At 41.2% G+C, this 27,157-nt stretch overlaps 1 protein-coding gene across 1 annotated transcript in view; it reads right to left on the bottom strand.

The window, feature by feature from the left end:
- DYNC2LI1 (dynein cytoplasmic 2 light intermediate chain 1) overlaps positions 1-27,157 on the bottom strand; it is a 39,133-nt gene that overhangs the window by 10,872 nt on the left and 1,104 nt on the right. The window contains exons 2-10 of the mRNA XM_070734535.1: positions 18,113-18,230; positions 17,046-17,080; positions 15,200-15,269; positions 11,586-11,674; positions 8,358-8,544; positions 6,549-6,617; positions 5,163-5,240; positions 2,341-2,417; positions 1,824-1,894 (exon numbers count right to left, since the gene is read on the bottom strand). Coding sequence (XP_070590636.1) covers positions 1,824-1,894; positions 2,341-2,417; positions 5,163-5,240; positions 6,549-6,617; positions 8,358-8,544; positions 11,586-11,674; positions 15,200-15,269; positions 17,046-17,080; positions 18,113-18,230 — 794 coding nt within the window. The remainder of the gene's footprint in view (positions 1-1,823; positions 1,895-2,340; positions 2,418-5,162; positions 5,241-6,548; positions 6,618-8,357; positions 8,545-11,585; positions 11,675-15,199; positions 15,270-17,045; positions 17,081-18,112; positions 18,231-27,157) is intronic.

The raw sequence follows: 27,157 nt of genomic DNA, 5'->3' as shown, positions 1-27,157 counted from the left end.
CGAAAATAAGCCCTAATGCTTTTTTTGGAGCAAAAATTAATATAAGACCCAATCTTGTTTTCGGCTGGGCTGAGAGACAGTAACTGATTCAAATCATCTGGTGAACATTCAGATGGCTGAAGCAGCTCAGAACATTAAAACTGTTGTACTACAGCTAGCACAGGTTACACATCTGACTGAGCGTAATTCTTACTGATCCCAATAAGAGTGGGCCTTCTCCGGGTCCCGTCAACTAAACAATGTCGGTTGGCGGGCCCCAGGGGAAGAGCCTTCTCTGTGGCGGCACCGGCTCTCTGGAACCAACTCCCCCCGGAGATCAGAACTGCCCCTACTCTTCCTGCCTTCTGTAAACTCCTCAAAACCCACCTTTGCCGTCAGGCATGGGGAAATTAAACATCTCCCCCTGGGCACGTTTAATTTATACATGGTATGCTTGTGTGTGTGTCTGTTAGTATATGGTTTTTTTAAAATCTTTAAATATTTTAATTAATTGGATTATTTATGATTTGTTTTCACTTGTTGTGAGCCGCCCCGAGTCATCGGAGAGGGGCAGCATACAAATCCAAATAATAAATAAATAAAATAAATAAATAAATAAGACATTGCTGACTAGATAGCTAAATTGTGATTCATATAACTAGAGAAGTATTAAAGATGTTTGAATCTTTCAAAAATTTGCAATCCATTCCAATGATATTATACATAAATGCATTATTTGATGTTTCAGAATCACTTTTATTTTGTCTGTTTCATCTCTGTACTCCAGGGGTGTCAAATTTGATTTCATTGAAGGCTGTATCAGGGTTGTGTTTGATCTCAGAGGGCCGGATGGTGATGGCCGGAGTTGGGCATGGTCATGGTGAGCATGGTCATGGTGGGCGTGGTCATGGTGTGCATTTGATGAATGAAATGAATGAATGAATGCTCAAGATGCATTCCCCCCTTCTCTTCTTTCTCTCCACAGTTCTTTACTATAACCATTTTCCTATCTCTTTTACCAGATATTACTGGGAAACATTTAATACATATTTTTCATATTTCACTAAACGTTTTATTTCTAAATTTATACCCCATTGTTAATAGTAAATTGCTTTTCGAGGCAGAAAAGCTATTCATAGTATTGTATTTTATTATTCAACAATTATTCAGTACAATAGCATAAATAATATAATAATACAAGATCTAACAGCAGAGGTAAATTTCCAGGATAATAAATAGAAATGGCTGTCAATTATATATTATTGATTATAGATTAAATGGACCTACAATTTTTTAAAAATGTATTAGATTTGTTTACATTGTTGTTGTGAGCCGCTCCGAGTCTCTGGAGAGGGGCGGCATACAAATCTAATAAATTAAATTAATTAAAATCTTGTATTATATGTATAGTATGCCATTCAAATTAAACTGTAGTATTAACATAGGATGTTGTTTGTTTTCTATCCAGATCAGGCACTTGCTTGAAACCATATAATTATAATCTAGCCCAATTCAGTCCTCCTGCAGCACTCTTCTAGCTGAAAATGGGCCACGTGGAGGCCCTGGGTGGTCCCCTTTTGACCTCCATGGCCTCTTGTAGTACTTTGCCAGCTGAAAATAGGCCACAGAGGGGCTTCCTGTAGACCTCTCGCAGCCCATTTTGTCTGGCAGAGGCACCATGGGCTGGTCCATTGATATTTCCAGGCCAGCTCTGCAGGCCAGATCTAAGCATCTTATAGGCTGGATTTGGCCCACGGTCCTTGAGTTTGACACTCCTGCTGTACTCTCTACATTCTTAAATTTGCCTGGGCAATAACTAAACAATAGTCAAAAAGATTACCAACCTATTTGACTAAGAGAGTCCATTCCTGCTGGAATAAAAAGTGGTTTACTTGGATCCACTGACATGGATTTGCTTTAAAAATATGAATAGAATGAATTAGTTATAAACATTGCTCAAAAATTTAATTTGCAACATGTATGAGCAGAACTATGCAATTCTTCATATTCAGTTCCAAAAAGCACTTCGAAGTATGGGAAGACATAAATGAAACTCCTGCTACAACTCTTTAAATAAATTATGGTTTTCCTAGGATTTCATAGTGCTACCTTTTCAACAAATGCCCACTTGTTACAAATGCTTTGCTAATTTAAAGCAGGAAAATCTTCTTTAAACAAAAGCCTAATTTAAAAACATTTTAGCCCTTGCAACTTTGTTTATTTAAGAAATCTTAATTGGGTGGCCAATATTTGAGAGCAAGAATCCCTGATCATATAGAAGAGTTGCCTTAAAATCTATTTGCATTTATTTACTGAACATTTTGGAGAGGATTGCCATTTGTATAAAATCATTTAACTTACCTTCTATCAAAACCAAAGGCCAAATGGTTAATAAGTGCACGTGTTTTCAACCACAGAGCTTCTGATTTGCTAGTAAACTGAGAAAAGAACATAACAGTTTGGATTATATTCTTCACATAGTAAAATACCATGAAAAACTTGCCTCTCTTTTAACGTGAGTGAACATACACTGATTTCTATGACCTGTACGAGTAGCTTTGTGACATTCAAAGTTACAATGGCACTGAAAAAAGTGAGTTATAATCATTTTTTACATTTATGTCCTTTATAGCATCACCATGGTCATGTGATTTACATTCAGAAGGTTGGAAACTGACTTATATTTATGACAATTGCAGTGTCCTGGGGTCATGTAATCACCTTTTGTGATCTTCTGTCAAGCAAAGTCAATGAGGAAGCCAGATTCCCTTAACAACTGTATTACTAATTTAATAATTATAGTAATTCACTTAATAAATATGGCAAGGGAAGTTATAAAATGGGCCAAAAGTCACTTAACAAATTTCTCATTAAGCAACATTAATTCTGGGCTAAATTGTGGTTGTTAAGTTGAGGAATATCTTTGATGTAGACATAATACTTCTAAGATTTTAAGAACTAATTTATTCTTAGATTTCAAGACTAGTTCAACTCTATTTCCTTTTTAAGATACATATTAATTTTTAAAAAATCATTATTATCCTAATGTTAATATTTTAAAATAATATAGTATATGTGACAGACTCCCTTGAAAAATCACAGAAAATATATGAGAAGAGAATTTGGGATGTGAATTCTGTAAATGAATTTGCATTTCTTTATAGTATAAATCAACCATCAATTTATTTTCGAAAATTGATCATAAAAATCAATTACGATAGTATGTTTATAATTTGCAATGGTTTAAAAAAATAACATGGTGGTGAAATATTTTAAATAACAATTGCAGCTTGATTTAATGAAATCTATTTTCCATTTTTAACTATATTTTCAAATATACTTAAAAATGTGTTCTAACATCTTCATTTATATAAAGTTATATAAAATCATTTTGAGTAGACAGCTGGGTATGGAAGAGTTCCAATTGGAATCTTTTTAATAGAAAACTTTAGTATTTTTTTAAAAATATCAATTTTAAATGAATATATTTATAATCTTTGTGCTTCTTAATATTATATAACCATTTACATACAAATATACAATGGTATCTGTTGTTGTTGGCTCTAGGCCAGCTCCTGTAACTGGGGATTTTGATGTGAACCAGTGGGAGTCCTCTGTTTATAGCAGACCAGTCTGGTTGCCAGCTGCCTCAGGCAGGGAAGCAGAGGAAGGCAGTGAGGAGGAAGAGACAGACAGGGGAATGGGTGCAGCCAGCCCACCAGCTAGTCCCCCAGCTAGAGATCCTCAGATTCAGAAGGGGAAGACATCATGAATAACCCTATCTTGAATCCCTGCGTGCACAGGATCTTGGGAAGGCAGGAACAGCTGTGCAGGCATAAAAACAGATAACGGAATGCAGCTGTTCAGAGTTTAATTACGCTGCTGAAACCCTGATAAATAAGGGAGGGTTGAAGTGCTGGGCGTGGGCGTTTATCGTTAGCATTTTGGAAGAAGAAAGAAAATTGAGCAGTGTGATTTGTTTTCTGTTTTGGGATTTCTGTGAACTCTGTGACATTCAAGCCAGAAAAGGCTATGCGGAATTGGAGTGTGGAACTCTGGCTTTATTGATTCAAAAATCACTCCTCTGCTCTGGCACTAGCCTTAACGTGTCAAGTTAACTTTTGGTGTGAGTAACTAACCTTTTGGGACCCATAAAACAGTAATTGGTTTTGCATTTCAAGAGATTTTCTTGATTCAATTGCAGTGTGTTTGACTTAATTCTGGACTCATGGGTGGCTAATTGCCATTAGCCAGGCAAAACAGGTATCTATGTTGCAAATGTATACCATTGTTTATTTTTATTAATTTTTCCTTTTCTACTCTTGTAGCTTTATATTTCTGTATTAATATGTGTCTGTTTCAGTAGTAACTTTTAAAAGGCCTATCCTTGAAGGGTACTTTGAAATATACTTAAAGGTGACATCAGACAGAAGAGAATTCTACTGAGGATGTGCTGGGAGAATATGGATTCTGAAACATGTCATGAATAAAGTATCTATGCCAACAGATTGATATACTTCACCAGGATTGGTTGGTCAATTAAATATCAATTAGATCCAAACACAATAACGCAATTCCAACTACAATACAGTAATTTAATTCAGAAGCTATCAAGTGTCCATACACAAAAAACTAATTCATTGTAACATAAAAATAATGATTTTTTAAAAATGCATTGGAATTTTTCTTTATTGAAGAATACTTAAAATAACCATAACCTAGATCCATAGTGTTACAAAATTATTTTTGTATCTCCTTTGATTGTATTATATTTTATAAACAAAATGTGCCCATTTTTTCCATCTGGCAAATAATTGAACTTTTCATTCATTTATTGAAGCTTATTTGTACCCCATGACAATCATTAAGTATTGTACCTCATGATCCTTGACAAATGTATCTTTTCTTTTATATACACTGAGAGTACATGCACCAAAGACAAATTCCTTGTGTGTCCAATCATACGAGGCCAATAAAGAATTCTAATTCAATTCAATTCAATTCTAATTCAATTATATTCATATTCCCTTACAGCATATCTTTTTCACCCAGGCAGGCTCAATATTAACTAGCATTCTATATGTAATTGTATTTCACATTTCTATACATATATTTTATAGAACTGTTTGAATTATATATATTTTGTAAGATGAGATTTGCTTCTGAAATACAATCATACATACCGCTAAAGATGCACCATAATAATGAGCAACAAATCGAAGTGTCTTGTATATTATTTTTTTCATCTCAGAATCAAATTCCTAAAAAAAACAAATAGCATCCTAGGTATTTTACAGTATATAATAGGTATTTTACAATATATAATAGTGTTGCATTACATATTTTAAACTAAGAGATAACTATTTAAAAATTAGGTCAAATGTTACTTTCATCTCAGTATCAGCAAAACCATATTATTATTTCTCTGAATGGTGGCAAGTAAACATGGTATAGTTATTAAATTATCAACATATCTGAAAACAGAACTGTAGAGATGGATTACTTTTAACAACTTTTGGTATAATAAATGGAAAATCTGTATAGTCTGGAGGACAGAAGGGAAAGAGGGGACATGATCGAAACATTTAAATATGTTAAAGGGTTAAATAAGGTTAAGAAGGGGTGTTTTTAATAGGAAAGTGAACACAAGAACAAGGGGGCACAATCCGAGATTAGTTGGGGAAAAGATCAGAAGCAACGTGACAAAATAGTCATCTAGAACGAATGTGATTTCTAAAGCAAGCCATCGAAAGAACTTAGGTTTGCAATGCTAGGAATTATATATTGATACAGATGATTTTGTATCAGTGTTTTATCTTGCTACCTAAGTACTAAGAATGAAAGCTTTCTAAAATATACTGAACCCTACCAAATAATGCTTAGAAATTTAACAACCTTTAATAATGCAAAAGGAATGTTTTTATTTTTGTTTTTAAATGCATTAAAATGCGATAATGAAAGGAATACGTATTGATGGTAAGCTATATAACTAAAACACTGATATTTTATAATATTAAAATTTTAAGGAACACAAATTATGAAGCATATTGAGGCTTAAAAGATTTCTTTAGAAAGGAATTCCTAGAAAAACAGTCTTTGTTACTATTTATCTCATTTAAAGTCTTATCTTGTTATTAATGTATCTCATTTTCCAGGGCTTCTTAAACTGTTCAAGATGATCCTTCAAAAATAATTATGGCTTCAAAAACTTATTTTATAAATCAATTCCAGGACTTTAGAAAGGGAAGTTATCATTAAATTCTGATCAGAGGAATAGATCAATTGTTAAGTGATGAAAATGTGTACATTTGCTACAGAAAGAAGAATAGACTAATGATTACCTATTTTTAAAACAGATATTGTAGTGTTTACCAGAAACGTAACTGTTTCATAATTAATGTATTCATTCCCAATGGTAACTGTACATATTACATTCCTTAGCATCAATAAACTAAAGGGAAAATATGTTTTAGTACAAAGAAACATATAAAATGAAATTATTTTAAAATATAAAAATCCAAACTCACAAAATTGTACATAGCAGAAAAATTTAAATGAGCACTACTTACATGAAATAGATCATATTTGCTTCCAATTATAACTAGTGGAATTGGAAATGGATCAATTAGCTCACGATCCTAATAAGAAACAACAGTATTGTTATCATCAACTGAAATGTAATGAAAATTTGCTGAAAAAATAAAACTCCATAATATATGGATAACTCTCATTTCTCAATATAAATAGAATTTAAGACTGCATAGCAACTAACCCGTAGTGGTCAAATGGGATGCCAGTAACTCACAAGTGGCTTAAGCTATTGTTTTGAAACATGTGAAGGAAGCTACACAGTAGAAAATATAAAAATGTGTGATTTTTATAATAGAAAAAGTGGGAATGTGATGGGTCCCTTCCTATTCCAGAGTGTTGGTGAATTGGAATCAATATAATACCTGAAGCAAGACAGGAAGTATATTTGTCATAAGAACATATATAGTACTGTGGTGGATTGATCTTTAGTTCATCTAGTTAAACACTGTCCTCACAATGGCCAGTCAGTTGCTCAAGGAAGCCCAATAGTCTCGCATCAGATCAAGTCATACTTCCATCAATCTAACAGCTACTGATCTCCATCACTTCCATGAAATGAACTGGTCCGTACCTTATTTTTGAATCCAGTTAACCTTATAGCCAGCACTACATTTCATGATAGCAAATTCCAAGATTCATTTACTTGTATTAAAAAGAATGTTTCATTTTGTCTGTCCCAAATCTTCCAAAATTAAGTAAATCTGGTTCTGGTAATTCAGGAATAGGAATATAGCTTCTTCTTCTTTACTTTGTTTACACCATGCATACTTTGTATATATCTCAAAAAATTCTCTCATATTTGTCTCCTTTCAACTCTAAAGGTCCTAAACCTCATTATCTTCCCTAATAGGGAAGTTGCCTTAGTCCTTTGATTAGTTATCCTCTTCTGAATCTTCTGTAATTCCACTACATACTTTTTGAGATGCAGTTTCCAGGACTATTTCAGATGTGGCTGCACTGTTGATTTATAAGTGCATCATGACACTGACATCTGAATTTTCAGTGTCAGAGTCCAAGCTGGTTCTTCCCTATCTAGACCCACATATTCTCTAAGCACTGAAAAAACATTTTGACAACATTACTTAAATAGCCTGGGGCAGAGATGTACAATGGAATATCAGCAGTGTCATCAGCATAGTGATGATACTTAATCCCATACTGAGGAATGACTTCACTTAGCATATAGAATATGTGAAACCTCTATGCAAGACAAAAGCACCAGGTATATTTTCAATGACAGCTTTGGCAATCTATTTTACTTTCTTCAAGAGAGCAAATTACCAATTGAGTGTCAAGGGCTGGTATTAACGTCCCTAAAAATTCATATTTAATTAGTTGTCATGTTATCAAAAGACACTGACTTTGTGATAGACATTTGAATAAGTGCAAAGTATAGAGTTGTAGTGAAGGTTGTTGGAACTACATTTTTTCCTTAAAACTATAGCTTCTTTGAGTTGCCTTGCCAGGTAACAAAAATGTATAGAAGTTATCACCCTCATTTGTAAAGGAGATTATAAAACCAATATTAAAGTGCTTCTGTAAAATCGTATCTTCCGATTGTTGTAATATGCCATAACAATAGCATTAGATGTCTAACTCATAAGAAACCTTATCTTCTTTCTGCTCCTGCTAAATTTTCATTAAATTGCTATAATTTTCCATTGAACAACTTCTTTTATATCTAATAAATTTTCACTCATGCGTGAAAATATAAAGGAATTGTTTATGATTCTCAAAACAATTAACTTTGTATGGGACTGTGACATGAATAAAATACTAGTTCTTACAGGATGATCCTTTGGCACATTGTTCCACATCTTCCGCTTAATTTCAGAAGCTATTTTGGAATTGTTTTGTCCCAATTTTGATATAATTCTATCTACGTGCTTTCTAGTGATTTGTAGAAGACTCTCCATGGTTGGCCAGAGTTCATTTGGTTTTGAAAGATCCAAGACAAGAATAACAGCAAATGTCCTATAAAAAGAAAATTTACTTTTGTAGATATCACCTTAATGTTCACCCATGAGAACATCAACATGAATCAAAATATCCCTTCCCAAAGTCTAAGCAGATTACCCTTGAAAATGGCTTAAACTTTACAGAATCCTTTACAATACTATTTTATTAGTTGAATTGATAAACCAGAGGTGGGCTGCTGCCAGTTTAGGCTGGCTTACCTGAACTGGTTGTTCCAATTCTGTGTGGTTTGAAGAACTGACAAATCGGACCACTGGCTAGCCACGCCTCAGGCCATTTTCCAGGCCATTTCTGAGCGGTTTTCAGGCCATTTTCCCAGCCATAAACAGCCTGAAAATGTCCTGAAAACAGCCCAAAAAAGCTGGCTGCAAGAGAAAGAGAAGCTGAGTGAGTCGGACCCAGACATGTCCCAGGATGCCTCATCCCAGAAGCAGCAATCTCGCATTTCCCTCCTGTCTGCTAGCCCCCTTCTTCGCACGGGGTCGGCCAAAGGGAAAAGGGATCAGCATTTCTGTGTGCTCCTGTTTTTGTGGGGCACTCTCCCCTGAATGCTAGCGGCCACCACTGCCTCCTTTCCTCTCTGCCTCTGTTTGTTTGTTTGTTTATTTATTTATTCAATTTTTTTAATGCCGCCCTTTTCCTTAGACTCAGGGCGGCTTACAACATATTAGCAATAACACTTTTTAACAGAGCCAGCATTATTGCCCCCACAATTCGGGTCCTCATTTTACCCACCTCGGAAGGATGGAAAACTGAGTCAACCTTGAGCCGGTAATGAGATTTGAACCGCTGACCTTCAGATCTACAAGTCAGCTTCAGTGGTCTGCAGTACAGCACTCTACCTGCTGCGCCACCCCGGCTCATTGCTCTGTTGCTGGGCGATGCCATGTGAAGGGGGATAGCAGAGAGAGGAGAGTGCAAGATTGCTGAGGGGACCCAGGAAGTATCTGGGTCCAGTTTACTTAACTTCTCTTCCTCTTGCAGCCAGCTTTCTCTCTCTCCCTCTCTCTCTCTCTCACACACACACTCACACACATGCATGCAAACACACAAACAGATGGATCTTTCTTTCCTCCCACCCACTCCCCACGGGCACACCTGGATTTCCTCCCCAGCCGTGCCTGTCCCATACAGGTATCACCCACCCAAGTGACATAGAGCTGGCCACACCCACTCAGTCACATGACCCCCACCCATCATGCTCACCCATCCAGTCATTAGGCAGAGAACTGGTTGTTAACATTTGGAGCCCACCACGGAATAAAATGGTTACTATGTATTAGCATGTAATCCAGAGTACAGTGATCTCTCGGTTAGCGCGGGGGTTACGTTCCAAGACCTCCCGCGCTAACCGATTTCCGCGTTATATTGGATGCGGAAGTAAAACCACCATCTGCGCATGTGCGCCATTTTTTTCATGGCCGCACATGCGCAGATGGTGGAGTTTGCGTGTGGGCGGCGGGGAAGACCAAGGGAAGATTCCTTCAGCCGCCCAACAGCTGATCTGCTCCGCAGCGCGGAAGCAGCGAGGAGCCGAAGATGGGGTAAAGGCAAAGGGGAAACCCCATCTTCGGCTCCTCGCTGCTGCCGCGCTGCGGAGCGGATCAGGTGTTGGGCGGCTGAAGGAACCTTCCCTTGGTCTTCCCGCTTGCCGCTTGCCAGTCCACACACGCCCCCCTGGATGAGCCGGCCACAGGGGCGAGGGGTGGGGATGAAGGGGCAGGACTTCCCGGGCGGAAGGCATGCTCGGCTCTGCCGCTCCAGCCTCTTTCGGCCGAGCCTCCCCGGCCAAGCAGCCAGGGAAGTCGAGCCAGGCGTGGCGGCGGCAGCGCTGCTTCTCCGGTCGCCCGGTCCTCTCCTGCCTCCTGCGCCGATGTTCCCCGGAGAAGCAGCGCTGCCGCCGCCACGCCTGGCTCGACTTCCCTGGCTGCTTGGCCGGGGAGGCTCGGCCGAAAGCGGCTGGAGCGGCAGAGCCGAGCACGCCTTCCACCCAGGGAGTCCTGCCCTTTCATCCCCGCCGACCACAGGGGCGAGGGGTGGGGATGAAGGGGCAGGACTTCCCGGGCGGAAGGCGTGCTCGGCTCTGCCGCTCCAGCCGCTTTCGGCCGAGCCTCCCCGGCCAAGCAGCCAGGGAAGTCGAGCCAGGCGTGGCGCTGGCTGTCAACTTTTCTTTTTAGCACTGGGGAGGCAAGTCAGCTCCTGCCCAGTTTTAAAAAGAAAAGTTGACAGCCAGCGATTGTTCCGCTGCCGCCAGCATGGCCTGGCTGGCAGCGGAAGATGTAACGGAGCCCACGGGGGATTCGCCTTCCTCCCACCCGCAGCCGAGACTGATTGTGGGCTCCTTCGCAACCTCGGAGAGCTTCCGGGGCATGAAAGCTCACGAAAACCAGGAAGCTCTCCGAGGTTGCGAAGGAGCCCACGATCAGTCGGCTGCCGGCGGGAGGAAAGCGAATGCCACGGGGCTGGGCTCGGCTCCCCCCTCGGCTCCCCCCCTTACCAGCCCCGCTGCGGAAGGCTCCATTCTGTTCCCTGCCGGCCCGATTGAGCGGCCGGCGGTCTCCATTCAGGGAACAGAATAAAAAAAATTTTATTTTTTAATATTTTATTTTTTTAAATAATATTTTTTGAAAAACCGTGTTGCAGCGTTTCGCGCTAATCGAGAACGCGCAAGTCGAGGGACCACTGTATCTGAAATAGCAGTATTGGCAAGATAAAAAGACAATGGACAAAAATTAGATTCTTTCCAATTTAGGAATATAAGTTGTACTACATTTTTAATTTCTCCCTTAAATATCTAACACTAACGTAATTAGTTAGCTGTATTATAATAAAAATTGTGACTCATTTGATGATGTTAGAATTTAATCATTTAGACTCTCCAATTCTAACATTGGTAGATAACTTGTTAGCACAAACTTCATGTAACTAAATCCAAACTACAAGAAAAATGACTGAGCAATTAAATACAAATAAATTTAAAATTGAAATACTTTCTGTAAAATGAAATTACTTTTGATAATTAATCTTTCATTGCTTACCTTATGTTAACTGTCATTATTGGTATAGGGATTAAATCCAACAAGGAAGTTCCACCACCTAATTCCCAAAAGTGAGCAATATCTTTAGGCTGAAAATGTAATAGGAAAAAACACTCACACTGTAATGTCTTGATGCATTAGTAACATTTTAAATAAATAAATACATTTTTGTTAGGAGATGATATAGATACACTGCATTCTATATAGTATATTCATTTACTCATAAGGCAGAAAAGAGACCATTAGGCTACTGACTCTAAATTGGCATTGAGGCAATATTTTCCAGACATAGGAACCTCATATGATTATATCAGACAATAGCTGTCAATTTTCACTAGTTTGTTGTCAATTGAAATATGGTCAAAAAGAAAACTGCAAACTTACAAAGACTTATGATGCACTGCAAAGTAATTTACCGTATATACTCGAGTATAAGCCGACCCGAGTATAAGCCGAGGCACCAATTTTTGCCACAAAAACTGGGAAAACGTATTGACCCGAGTATAAGCCGAGGTTAGAAAATGCAGTGGCTACTGGTAACTTATAAAAATGGAAAACAATAAAATTACATTGATTGAGACATGTTTTAGAATATTTATTTTAAAGAAAACCAGTAAACTAGCTCTGTAAATTTAAAAGAGGGTAAACAAATTAACAATATTAACAATAAATTAAAAAGTAAAAAAAGTAGCTCGATCAGGAACAAAGCTAAAACCTAAGAGTTAAAATCCTTCAAAACTGGATTCCTTCTCATCATTAATTGGATTTACATTATTGTTCTGTTTTTATATATGCTGTGAGCCACCCTGAGTCCTTGGAGAGGGATTGCATACAAATCCAATTAAATAAACAAACAAACAAACAAACAAACAAACAAATAAGTGTATCCAAAGAAGAGCTTCAGCATTAGCTGCTGTGAGGTTATCAGCATAGAAAACCAAATAGATAGATAGATAGATAGATAGATAGATATAGATAGAAAGATAGATAGATAGACAGACAGACAGACAGAAAAATTGATAGATAGATAGATAGATAGATAGATAGATAGATAGATAGATAGATAGATAGATATAGATAGAAAGATAGATAGACCAGGGGTCGACAAAGTTGTTCAGAATCTAGGAGCCAGCCAAAAAATTTAGGAGCCAGAATTTTTTTTAAGCAAACTTGGTTTTTTGCCGAGTCTCCACCTGACATCGCTTTCACCCCCTCTGTATCCTCCTTCCTCTCTCATCTCTTTCCTTCCTCTCCCTCCCTTTCTCTCTTTCCTTTCTCTCCCTTTCTGTCTATCCTTTCTATCTCTCACCCCTTCTCCCTCTTTCATTCCCTTTCTCTCCCTCCCTTTCTCTCTCATTCCTTTCTCTCCCTCTTTCCTTCCTATCTCTCTTTCTTTTTCTCCCTCCTTCATATCTTCTTTCTCTCCCCCCTCCTCCCTCTTTCCTTTCTCCCCCTCCCTTTCTCTTCCTTTTTCTCTATCCTTTCTACTTCTTACTCTTTCTTTCTCTCCCTCCTTCATTCAATTTTCTCTCCCTCCCTTTCTCTCCCTTTGTCTCTCTTTCCTTTCTCTCCCTCCCTTTCTCTTCCTTTTTCTCTATCCTTTCTACTTCTTACTCTTTCTTTCTCTCCCTCCTTCATTCAATTTTCTCTCCCTCCCTTTCTCTCCCTTTCTCTCTCTTTCCTTTCTCTCCCTCCCTTTCTCTTCCTTTTTCTCTATCCTTTCTACTTCTTACTCTTTCTTTCTCTCCCTCCTTCATTCAATTTTCTCTCCCTCCCTTTCTCTCCCTTTCTCTCTCTTTCCTTTCTCTCCCTCCCTTTCTCTTCCTTTTTCTCTATCCTTTCTACTTCTTACTCTTTCTTTCTCTCCCTCCTTCATTCAATTTTCTCTCCCCCCCTTCCTCCCTCTTTCCTTTCTCCCCCTCCCTTTCTCTTCCTTTTTCTCTATCCTTTCTGCTTCTTACTCTTTCTTTCTCTCCCTCCTTCATTCAATTTTCTCTCCCTCCCTTACTCTCTCTTTCCTTTCTCTCCCTCCCTTGTTCTCCCCTGGGGCTGCCTGTGCCTGCCCTGCACCACCCAACACGGACGGACAGCCCCCGGTCGTCGGTTCGTCGCCCCCCACCCCCCCACGGAGGGAGATCAGGCTGGCGAGGGCGGTAGAACTACGTCACCAGCCACTGGAGGGAGATCGGGCTGGCGGGGGCGGCGAATCCACCTCCCCAGCCGCGCGGAGGGAAATCCGGTAGGCGGGCGGGTGGCCGCGGCTCCCTGCGCGCCCCTGGAAAAGCGTACAGGGAACGGTGCCCGGGGCCGCTTTAGCCGCCCCCCCTCCCCCCGCCATCTCCCCGCGACTGCCTGTGCCGCTGCAGCCGCGGCCCCCCCCCCCGCTCCCACCGCCAGTGCCCTCCCGCCGGGCAACCAAAGGACACTTGCCGATGACGACAGGGAACCTTCAGCTGGGCGGGCGCTGCCGTGCCGGTGCCTCCGACCTCCCGGTTCCTGCTCGATGCCGCGGTTTCTGGCGCTCTCCTGCTGGGCCCCAAAGAAGGAAGGCGGGAAAAAGGCGCGAAGAATGGAGGTCTCCTTCCTGCCTGCCTTCTTTGGGACCCAGCAGGAGAGCGCCAGAAACCGCGGCATCGGGCAGGAGCGGAGAGGTCAGAGGCACCGCAGCGCCCTTCTAGGCGCCAGACAACATTTTCTAGGCGCCACTGGCGACCAGGCGCCTGGGTTTGTCGAACCTTGAGATAGACAGACAGACAGACAGATAGAAAAATAGATAGATAGATAGATAGATAGATAGATAGAAATAGATAGATAGATAGATAGATAGATAGATAGAAAGAAAAATAGTTAGATAGAAAAATAGATAGATAGAAATAGATACAGATAGATAGATAGATAGATGATAGATAGATAGATAGATAGATAGATAGATAGACAGACAGATAGAAAAATAGATAGATAGATAGAAAGAAATAGATACAGATAGATAGATAGATAGATAGATGGATAGATAGAAAAATAGATAGATAGAAAAATAGATAGATAGAAAGATAGACAGATAGAAAAAGAATTCCTGTCTAGCTCTGCCTCATAACACATTATTAGATCCTATCCAAGCAAGGACAGCAACTACCACAAAATACCATTTTTTAAACAGTTTAAATCCTTTCAAAGGAGGGGGAGGAGAATCTGACAGCAGGGGGCCTTTTTAATCCGACTCACCATTGCAAATGGCTGCCTTCTTAGCTTGAGCTAGGGAGAGGAACTACGGCGTGCCAGAGGGGACAAAAGCTGGTGCCTCCTCGCTCTGGCTCAAGCAATGGCGCCCTCGTGTGGTGACCCGAGTATAAGCCGAGGCTGTGTTTTTCAGCCCATTTTTGGGGCTAAAAAACTCGGCTTATACTCGAGTATATACGGTACTGAAAATACAAGTTTTCCAAATCTCATTGCAATATTAATGTAAAATGGCCAAAAGGCTTTTACTGACTAATGCTCATGATTTTTGTGATAAGAGATGTAATGCATTGCTCACTATACATCATGCTGCAATTCTCAATCCATAAAGATAAATACAAAAGCACTCACAGAAAACTTTACCAAATCAATATACTTACTGTATTATGCCCCTTTGCTCTTCTTCCAAAAGTATATTCCAAAGCTAGGGTTGGTTTTGGAACTTCATCTCTAAAAGATTAGGATATCCCACCCACCAAATTTGCAAAGTTACTGATAAGCTAAGAAAAATTATAATTAATGTTAAATATTACAAAAACAAGTAGTTTGCACAAAACTTTCCACTTTCCACTGGCTGGGAAAAACTATTTCTAATGATTACATTGAAATGAAATGTCTATGTAATAATTAAATTTAAAACTATTACAACTTCCAGTAGATTATTTCTAATAACTATGCAGTTAAGAACAAAAATCTGAATAGAAACTTAAGGAATCATAAAGAGTTAAATATGTATATTTAGGAATGTTTACTCTTTATATTTGGAGTTTCAAAAAGTAGAAAATTTGGCAAAATGAATATGCAGCAGAAATCGAATTAGCCAATACAATGTCTCTGGCCGCTAAAGAAGTAATAGTACTACCGCATTTTTCAGAGTATAAGACACACCAGAATATAAGACACACCTTAGTATTTGGGGAGAAAAATAGGGGGGGAAATTCTGCCTACCAGGTATACATCTGGCTAGCGTCCTTATCATAGTCAGCATCAGCACTACTGTTCACTGGTTTTGAGTGCATGAGCAACCCCTGGTTGGTATTTTAAAAAACAGCTTCTACATGTACAGCTAATCATTGGAGGGAGCAGGAATGAGAAAAGCCGGCAAAGCATGGTAGATTGCTCCACTCGCAAGTGCCTCATTGGGGTTCAAAAACAGCTTCAAAAGCATAGCTGATCGTCGGAGGGAGCTCCAGTGACTAAAGCAGTGACACATGGAAGAGTTAAGAGAAGGCAGGAGCTGTTCCAAGGAGCCATTTTGGGCACCACACATTGCATATTCAGCCTTCAAACACGTTACGTTTTTGGGCAGTGATGTGCTTTGGCAATCCCCGCAGAGTTGAGGTGCTCTCAAACAGAGTGTTTGGAGGCTGAAAATGCGATGCACGGTGCACAAAAACATAAGCCATTGTCAGGGGCAATCTCTGCAGCAAGGGAGTGAACCAGTGATGGGCTCCTATGGGAACGGTCAGGAATGCAGTTCCGGTAGCAAAATTTGGAGCTCCACCCCAGAGCACCTAATTTGCACTGAAAGATGTTGAAACAAAATGCATAAGCCATGCCCACAGTGTGGTAGTAAAAATTTTGATAGCCCATCACTGGAGCGAATATATGGAGGCCGAAGGGTGGGGGCCATTGGGTGAGGAGAGCTACATATGGACTATAAGACACACCCAAATTTTCAGCCTCTTTTTTTTGGGGGGGGAGTGCATCTTATACTCTGAAAAATATAGTACAATGACTACCAACAATTTAATAATAAAAAAGCAACATTTACAAAAATTGTCAAATATGGTTCTTGAAAGTTATATTGATTTCATAAATATGTTAGTACTTAAAATGTCACATTTTAAAATGTCACATATTTTAAAATGCTTAAAAAAATTGGTTATTTAAAACACAGACTGATATAGCTAGTTTGCTGGAAATCAGAAAAGATAAGGATCAAAGCAAGTGGGAGTACATTCTGAGTTTTTTTATAAGCTTTGAGGGACAAATAATACTGAAGTATCACTCCAGTTGAAAGGTAGGCACATAATAATGTAAATGACAAATCCTATAACACTTGTGCACAAACACATCTGTTCTGATATTAACTATACAGTGCTCTTTATATGGTCTCTTCTAGATGTATTGTTTGAAAATAATTTATTGTATTGTATTCCTATAAAGATTTTGTTGATAAATACTTTGAAAATATGAAATTCTTTTCAAAGTTTAAACACATACCTGTCAAGGCACCTCAATATAATACTAGTCTTACCCTAGAAATTAAAAACAAAGAATGCTATTGAAATATCAGTGATGCATGTACACACACACATACACACACACACACAAAATCTCAATATCATGTGACTTTCCAAAAATATTGGAAAGTTGGCTTCTAATTTTTATCAGAATGCAGCTGTGCTGGTATTATTACTACTAATTATTCAAAGTATTGGAAATAATATTACTAATAATAACAACAGAGCGCTTAAATGCGAGAATGACAATAGCTATCTGTCAATTACATTCATATGAGGAATCATTGGTAATTGTATATAGAAGATCATATATAGAAGATATGCATGTAATACACATAACCAAAACTGTTGGAGAAAACAGTATATTTATGATGTCCTTGCATATCTATAAAAATAAATACATGATTGCTTAGGTTTTAAGAGTAACATTTATTTTTATAATGCTGTTTCAATTTATTCTGGGTATCCTATTTTTAAAAAATAAGGCCCACTGAGATTGGTTATATTTATTTTTAGTAAGTATGTCCAAAATTGTAAATTCTATCAGTCATTTATAAATTAATATATTTGCTTACTGAGATAGCAGAATATGTCAGCAGTTCAAGTTTAAGTTGTTCACTAAGCCAGCATTCTCCAACCTAATGTCTATCAAACTGACTCAGACACCTCCCACACTGTAAAATATGAAAAACTGGGAACTGAATCCCAAAATATTTGCAGGTATGGGTTTGATAAAGGTATAGGAGGCAATCATTGTCACTAGAACAGGATAGTCTTTGTTTTGCAACCACAATCGAGACTGGTAACTTAGTTAAGCAAATTGATTACTAAGCCAAACATCACAATTTTACAATTTTATTTCAGCTTCCTTTTGCTTTATGAACGTACATAAAGCAAAATGCAAAAATTGGTCACAACGTTACTTTTTCAGCACCATGATCTGTGAAAGGTTGCTAAACAAGTTGATTGCTAAAGGAGCACTAGTTTTATTATATATTTAAAACACAAATTATTCTGATTAAATAAAAGTCAAATTCTGATCATTACCCCATTTTTATTTCCTAAAAAGAATAACGATCTTTCACAATATTCCAGAGTGTCTCTGTCATCTTCACTGTTTTCTCTTTTCTCAACTTCTGCTTTAGCAATATCCCATATAGTGTCACTAATAAAGAAAACAAAATACAAATATCTTCAAACAAAATCATATTCTAATAATTGCAGTCAAAGAAGCCGGTTCTTAGTAATTAAGCACCAGATTAGAAACCAGGAGACTAGTTCTACTTTAGGCCCAAACTCAGCTGGTGATCTTGAGCCAGTCACTCTCTTTCAGCTCCAGAAATAAGGCAATGACAAAACTTTGTCAAGCAGTCACCACATGTCAACACTGATTCAAAAGCACACAAACAAACAAAATCAGTTAAGAAGCTTCTTTTGCAAACATTTTTGGCAATGTTCACTGAAATTGGGAGCACTAATAAATACCAAATGCTTGCATATTTATAAATTAAAAATTATGTATATTAGTTGGCTATGAGGAGTTACTGCTGCAAATATGTACTTTCATTAAAATCAGAATACCACTGAGAGTCATTAAAATCATTAAAATGCACGAGAATAGTTTGTGAAACTTGAATTCTAAACCGTACAGACTAGCACTCAGCTTTGCTCTGTTTTCACGTTAATACATTTTTCCTGTATTGTAGGATAAAGGCAGGAATGCTTCTTTTTACTGATCAGTAACTCACAAGGGGTTACTGGCTAATTGAAGTTTATAAATGATAAATGATTAAACATTATAGCTTTTCTCAATAGATAAAAGAACAAGAATGCTTTTGTTTAATTGGATTCTTTATCTAGTTTTGGGCCTTGTGTGGAGAACAGATTACATTTTGAATCAACTTAGAGTTCATAAACAATAACACGGTTGCGTTAAGATGCACATTCTTAAACTAATACCCTGTTGAAGCACTTGCTGTTTTTATAATAGCATTCAGCCTTTTGGGGTAGAAGCCTAATAACATTGTAGAGAAGAGAGACAAAGATGATTAGAAGACTGAAGGCTAAAGCATATGAAGAATAGTTGCAGGAACTGGTCATGGCTAGTTTAATGAAAAGAAGGACCAGAGGAGACATGATAGCAATGTTCCAGTATCTCAGGGGTTGCCACAAAGAAGGAGTCAACCTATTCTCCAAAGCATCTTGTTGTATCCTGTAATGGCTACCTTGTAACTCTGTAAATAGTTTGTTCCTCTTTCAGCGCTGTCTGAGCCCAAGCAGGAAGTCGCTCCTGATTGGCTCAGACGCGGCCGGCTCTAGCTTTGGCGGGAACCGCAAATATATAAAAGGAGCGGTTTCTCCAGGCAGAGTCAGTCGGTACTCGCTGAATTGTCACTTTACCTTGCTGAGCTGTCACTTGTTCTCTGAGCTGAATAAAAGTACCGATTGCTCAAAACCCTGTCTCTGGGTCTACTTCACTGGCGACGAACGGACGGAAGAAACTTCGCGTGCAACATGGACAAAATCCAGATCGGCCAGGCTCCGGAACTCTTCGATCCCGAGAAATCGACATGGGACGAGTACATGGCCACCTTCGAGATCTTCCTCGAGGCGGCGGGAATGCAGGACGCCGAAGCCGATCGCAGACGGGCTATTTTCCTTAACTACTGCGGCGCAGAAATCCGTAGACTTGCCCAAACTCTCACCGAACCGGAACAAGCAAGAGCCACAGCGTGGGACGTCCTACAACAAAAACTGGCGAGCCATTTCAAGCCGACCAAACCAGCCATGGTTTTTCGGCATCAATTCCACATGATGGCTCAGAGGGAAACCGAGTCGATCAGCCAGTTTACAACGCGGCTTCGAACGGTACTTGCTCAATGCAAGTTTAAAGACCCGGAAGCTCGCCTCACCGACGCCTTGGTTTTCGGCATGAAAAACAGCACGGTGAGAAATAAACTCCTCATCGAAGAAGAGCCGAGCCTACAAACCGTAATTAAACTGGCGCAAACCGCAGAAGCAGCCGACGCAGCGGCGAGAGAATTGAAAGAGCACGGAAGGCGAGAACTCATTGCAAAAATCGACTCCGCGTCTCCCAGCGCCGTGGAAACAGACAACAGCCAACAAATTCCCAGCGGAGACAACTGCCTCCTGGTGCAAGACCAGCCGAGACACCTGAGAGCTACTCACCCAGCCCCCTGCGCGGGCTGCCGGGGAAATCACCAGCGCCATCGATGCCCCTTCCGAGACGCTACATGCCGCCGTTGCAACCGGAGAGGCCACATCGCCATCGCATGCAGAGCAACAGCGCCAGAGGAAACATTTGCCGCACCGCAATACCAGCGACCTCAAAACCAGACCCCCCAAGCGCGAGAAAGGAGACCATTCCGCAACGCGGGTCAAAGGAACTACTCAACCGCTAACCGCGACTACTATAGAGGTAACTCTCAATTTTCCGTGAATAACACGGCAACCAAAAAAGGGGCTAAAATTGTTATATCACTGTTACTCAATAACCAACCTTGCTCAATGGAGCTGGATACGGGCTCTAGATATACCATCATGCCCTGGGAAAAATTTAAACTGTATATGCCTAATGTATCTAAGGCTGACCTAAATCAAACCTCTTTGGTGATTAGAGACTTTCAGGGGGGAGTAATCTCGGTCTTGGGAACAGCAAATGTACCTATCGCATTCAAGAATGTTAAATGTACCCTTCCCATGCTTATTGTAACAGGGGCCAAGCACTCTCTTCTGGGTTTAGCATGGATGGAACCACTGGGGATCGAGATTTCGGGTGTGTGTAATGTAAACTGTTATGATATGCCTAACTTTGTGAAAGAGTTCCCTGAAGTGTTCAGCCCCACACTGGGATTGTATAAGGGGCCCCCTATATCTTTCTCTATTGACCCCAAGGTCCCACCGATCAGACTAAAACCTCGCAGGGTCCCCCTGCTGCTCCTCCCCAAACTAGACATACAGCTGGACAAACTCATTAGCCAAGGTATTTTGGTCCCTGTGGAACAGGGGCCATGGGAAACTCCCATAGTTACCCCTCTGAAGCCAGATGGCTCTTTAAGAGTTTGCGCTGATTACAAATCGACCCTGAACAAGGCACTCCAACACCACCCCTACCCCATCCCGGTTGTGCAACAACTGCTACACTCCCTGGGGGAGGGGAAAAGGTTCGCAAAGATCGACCTCGCGCAAGCTTACCAGCAACTTCCGGTCGATGAACAAACAGCAAACGCTCAAACAATTGTAACGCACAGGGGGGCTTTCAAATGCACGAGGTTACAGTTTGGGGTAAGCATAGCCCCAGGAATATTCCAGAGCATTATGGAACGCCTATTGTCAGGGGTAAATGGGGCCATTCCATACTTTGATGACATCTTAATTGCAGGGGAAAACCAGGAACAAGTAAACAAAAGAATAAGGGAAGTACTTAAGAGGTTACAGGACAAAGGTTTAAGAATCAAGCCTGATAAATGTGTCTGGGGAACCAACAGTATAGAATTCCTAGGATATAAAATAGATAAGGAAGGTATCCACCCCACAACAGAGAAGCTGAGAGCAATTAGAGAAGCCCCAGAGCCACGAGATAAGAATGAGTTGCAGGCATTTTTGGGCCTCCTTAATTTTTATTCCGTTTTTTTAAAACAGAAGGCAACAGTAGCAGAGCCTCTCCATCGTTTACTCCAGAAGGAAGCCCGCTGGACATGGGGGAAAACTGAACGTGAAGCTTTTTCTCAAATAAAAAATTTATTAACTTCTAAAAGTGTAGTAGTCCAATATAGTGCTTCACTACCCATTAGGCTCACGTGCGACGCTTCGCCGTACGGCATAGGAGGAGTCCTAGCTCACGTTCTACCTAATAAGACAGAGGCCCCAATAGCATTTTTTTCAAGAACCATGACCAGCACAGAAAGGAATTATAGCCAGTTAGACAAGGAGGCTCTAGCATTAGTGGCAGGGGTAAAGAAGTTTCACAATTACATTTTTGGAAGAAGCTTTGAGCTAGTCACTGACCACAAACCCCTACTAGGCCTGCTAGCCCCCAACAAGCCCACTCCACCTTTTATGTCTCCAAGACTAATCAGATGGGCTCTTTTCCTCTCAGGGTATCAGTATGAGCTCACCCACAAGGGGGGGAAGGAAATCAATCATGCAGACGGTCTCAGCAGATGCCCCATAACAGACTTAGTGGAAGACCCTGTTCCTTCCACAGATGTGTTAATGATAGAACTCGAGGAAAACCCACTAACCACAGCAAAAGAGGTAGCTGCACACACGCAGCAAGATCAAATCCTTAAACAAGTGGTGAACTGTGTTCTAAAGGGATGGCAAAATGATGTTGTGAAACCTGAATTGTGTGACTTTAAAAACAAAAGACTTGAGTTATCATATGTAAAAGGTTGTTTGCTGTGGGGGGATAGAGTGATCATCCCCAAAAGCCTAAGGGGAAAGGTACTCAAAATGTTACATGTGGGTCATCCTGGGATTGTCAGGATGAAGAGCCTGGCAAGGGGGCATTTATGGTGGCCAGGGCTGGATGCTGATATTGAAAGTTGGGTTTCAAAGTGTGATCCGTGCCAAGAGTCACGGCCCAGTCCCCCCAAAACAACTCCGGCTGAGTGGGAACAGCCTGCTGGTCCTTGGTCTAGAATCCACATTGATTTTGCTGGCCCAGTGGGGTCTCAGTATTTTTTAATAGTGGTTGATGCCTTCTCCAAATGGTTGGAAATAATAGCAATGAACAACATAACCACAAGTGCCACTATCAAAGTATTGAGCAGACTGTTTGCATCCCATGGTTGCCCAGATCTCTTAGTGTCTGACAATGGGCCACAGCTAACAGCCAGGCAATTCGAATTGTTCTTAGATGGCCTAGGGGTCAGGCATGCCCTCATCTCGCCTTATTCGCCCTGGGCTAACGGATTGGCAGAACGTTACGTACGGGTGGCAAAGGAGGCATTGCGCAGGTCAGGCCCTGGGGATGTGCAACAGAACTTGGACCAATTCTTACTCACCCAACACATTACCCCTAACTCGCACACACATGTAAGCCCTGCAGAGTTATTGATGGGAAGGAAGTTGAGGTCACCACTAGACAGGTTAACCCAAGGTTCTGTGTTAATAATAACCAAATGTGTACAAAACCTGAAAGAGAAATGTATTTGGGACAAAATGTATATGTAAAAAGTTTTGATGGAAATGTAAACTGGATGAAGGGAATTATTGTTAAGCAAAATGCACCTAAGACCTATGTTGCTAAACTAGAGGATGGTCGTTTGTGGAAACGACACATAGACCACATTCGGAAGCGAACAGAAAATCAATTGCCACAAACCGCTGACATGGACTCTCCCCCTTCAACAGACTTTTGTACATTGCCCGAAATAAGAGACACGCAAAGAGACTTATCGGGCCAGGGGGAACCATCCAGCGACGCCGAACCATCCTCGTCCTCCGAAGCCTTCGTTGGGCCCGCCAGGCCAAGTCCGCCACACCGGGAGAACAGCGGCGAGCCATCCTCCACAGTCAGTGGCGAAGGAGAAATTGAACTGCGCAGGTCAGCGCGAGCTCCTCAGAGGCCCCACCGATTGGACGACTTTGTCACATGGCTTTCTTGATGGATGTGTCCAACTATGAGGGGAGGGGTGTTGTATCCTGTAATGGCTACCTTGTAACTCTGTAAATAGTTTGTTCCTCTTTCAGCGCTGTCTGAGCCCAAGCAGGAAGTCGCTCCTGATTGGCTCAGACGCGGCCGGCTCTAGCTTTGGCGGGAACCGCAAATATATAAAAGGAGCGGTTTCTCCAGGCAGAGTCAGTCGGTACTCGCTGAATTGTCACTTTACCTTGCTGAGCTGTCACTTGTTCTCTGAGCTGAATAAAAGTACCGATTGCTCAAAACCCTGTCTCTGGGTCTACTTCACATCTGAGGATAGAACAAGAAGCAATGGGTAGAAACTAAGCAAGGAGAGTGGTAACTTAGGACTAAGGAGAAATTTTCTGACACTCGGAACAATTAATCAGTGGAACAGCTTGCCTCCAGAAGCTGTTAATGCTCGAACACTTGTAATAGCTCACGTTAAGACTTACAAAGTGGCGCTCAAGGCGGCAAGATGCGCGTATCATGCCGCCTTGATTGCATCAGCGGAATCCCGCCCGGCCGCTCTGTTTAGGGTGACCTGTTCCCTTCTTAATCAGGGGGGAGTTGGGGAGCCCTTGCAGAGTAGTGCCGAGTATTTTAACACGTTGTTCGCTGATAAAATCGCTCAGATCCGAGCGGACCTCGACTCCAATTGAAATACAGAGTCGACTGACAATGAGTCAGTCGAGGTGACTGGGGTACGTACTTGTCCATCTGTCTGGGAAGAGTTTGATCTGGTGACACCTGATGAAGTGGACAAGGCCATTGGAGCTGTGAGTTCCGCCATCTGTTTACTGGATCCATGTCCCTCCTGGCTGGTTTCGGCCAGCAGGGAGGTGACACGGAGCTGGGTCCAGGAGATTGTCAACGCTTCTTTGGGGAGGGGGTCCTTTCTGGATCCCTACAAGGAGGCACTTGTGCGCCCCCTCCTCAAGAAGCCTTCCCTGGACCCAGCCATTCTCAACAACTACCAACCAGTCTCCAACCTTCCCTTTATGGGGAAGGTTGTTGAGAAGGTGGTGGCGCTCCAGCTCCAGCGGTCCTTGGAAGAAGCCGATTATCTAGGCCCTCAACAGTCAGGATTCAGGCCCGGCTACAGCACGGAAACTGCTTTGGTTGCGCTGATGGATGATCTCTGACGGGCCCGGGACAGGGGTTTATCCTCTGTCCTGGTACTTCTTGACCTCTCAGCGGCTTTCGATACCATCGACCATGGTATCCTTCTGCACTGGCTGGAGGGGATGGGAGTGGGAGGCACTGTTCTTCAGTGGTTCTCCTCCTACCTCTCCGGTCGGTTGCAGTCGGTGTTAGTGGGGGGGGTCAGAGGTCGACCTCTAGGTTGCTCCCTTGTGGGGTGCCTCAGGGGTCGGTCCTCTCTCCCCTACTATTTAATATCTACATGAAACCGCTGGGTGAGATCATCCAATTGCATGGGGTGAGGTATCATCAATATGCAGATGATACCCAGCTTTACATCTCCACCCCTTGTCCAGTCAGCGAAGCAGTGGAAGTGATGTGCCGATGCCTGGAGGCTGTTGGGGTCTGGATGGGTGTCAACAGACTCAAGCTCAACCCTGATAAGACGGAGTGGCTGTGGGTTTTGTCTCCCAAGGACAATTCCATCTGTCCGTCCATTACCCTGGGGGGGGGGAATCACTAACCCCCTCAGAGAGGGTCCGCAACTTGGGCGTCCTCCTCGATCCACAGCTCACATTAGAGAAACACCTTTCAGCTGTGGTGAGGGGGGCGTTTGCCCAGGTTTGCCTGGTGCACCAGTTGCGGCCCTATTTGGACCGGGAGTCACTGCTCACAGTCACTCATGCCCTCATCACCTCGAGGCTCGACTATTGTAATGCTCTCTACATGGGGCTACCTTTGAAAAGTGTTCAGAAACTTCAGATCGTGCAGAATGCAGCTGCGAGAGCTATCATGGGCTTTCCTAAATACGCCCATGTCACACCAACACTCCGCAGTCTGCATTGGTTGCCGATCAGTTTCCGGTCACAATTCAAAGTGTTGGTTATGACCTATAAAGCCCTTCATGGCACCGGACCAGAATATCTCCGGGACCGCCTTCTGCCACACGAATCCCAGCGACCAGTTAGGTCCCACAGAGTTGGCCTTCTCCGGGTCCCGTCAACTAAACAATGTCGTTTGGCGGGACCCAGGGGAAGAACCTTCTCTGTGGCGGCCCCGACCCTTTGGAACCAACTCCTCCCCCGATATCAGAGTTGCCCCCACCCTCCTAGCCTTTCGTAAGCTCCTTAAAACCCACCTCTGTCGTCAGGCATGGGGGAATTGATACTTTCCCTCCCCCTAGGCTTATAAAATGTATGCATGGTATGCTAGTATGTATGATTGGTTTTTAAATTGGGGTTTTAAATTAACTTAAACCTAAATACTGTATTAGATTTGTTTACATTGTACTATTATTGCTGTGAGCCGCCCCGAGTCTGCGGAGAGGGGCGGCATACAAATCTAATTAATAAAATAAATAATAAACACTGGAAATTTTTAAGCAGATGTTGGATAACCATCTGTCTGAAGTAGTATAGGGTTTCCTGCCTAAGCAGGGGGTTGGACTAGAAGACCTTCAAGATCTCTTCCAACTCTGTTGTTGTTGTTTTTATTATTATTATTATTATTATTATTATTATTATTATTATTATTAGGCACATCTTGTCTTGGGAATCATTATCAATGTCACTGAATTAAGTAGGACTTCATTCTAAGAAGTATGCACTCATCTGTATTCCACCACAGTAGTTGTAAAAGTAAATATTCTTTTAACTTTTACTCCTTCATGGATGCAATGGATATAGTGGATATACAAAGTCTACATGCCTCTGTTAAAATGCCACGTTTCTGAGATGTAAAAAAAGCCCAGACCTGAATCCTATAGAAAATCTGTGGGGATGACTTGAAGAGGGATGTGCACAGGGGATGACCTTGCACGTTGGAGCACTTCTGGAAGGATTCCCAAGGCAAGATATTTTTATTTTATTTTATTCTTTGTCCAATATACAATACATATGGAAGAGAGTAGGCATTAAGTAATATATATATAAAGATAGAAGGAAAAAGAGGATATATATGATATAAGAAATAAGGAGAGAATATATATGATATATGTATGTATATATATGTAGATAGATAGATATATGTAGATAGATAGATAGGTAGGTAGGTAGGTAGGTAGGTAGGTAGGTAGGTAGATAGATAGATAGATAGATAGATAGATAGATAGATAAGGTAAGGGAAGACAATTGGACAGGGGACGATAGGCACATCAGTGCCAAGCTTCTACCCCCAAAGATTAAATGCTGTCATAAAAACAAGTGCTTCAACAAAATATTAATTTAAGAGTATGCATCTTAATGCAACCATGTAAAGATAAGGGGTTTTTAAATTATTTTTTTCCTCCCTAAATGATTTGTTTC

The sequence above is a fragment of the Erythrolamprus reginae genome, chromosome 1 (genome assembly GCF_031021105.1).
Source record: "Erythrolamprus reginae isolate rEryReg1 chromosome 1, rEryReg1.hap1, whole genome shotgun sequence".
Taxonomy (NCBI): domain Eukaryota; kingdom Metazoa; phylum Chordata; class Lepidosauria; order Squamata; family Dipsadidae; genus Erythrolamprus; species Erythrolamprus reginae.
The sequence above is the reverse complement of the archived record's forward strand: the minus strand, read 5'-3'. Positions and strand labels throughout refer to the sequence as shown.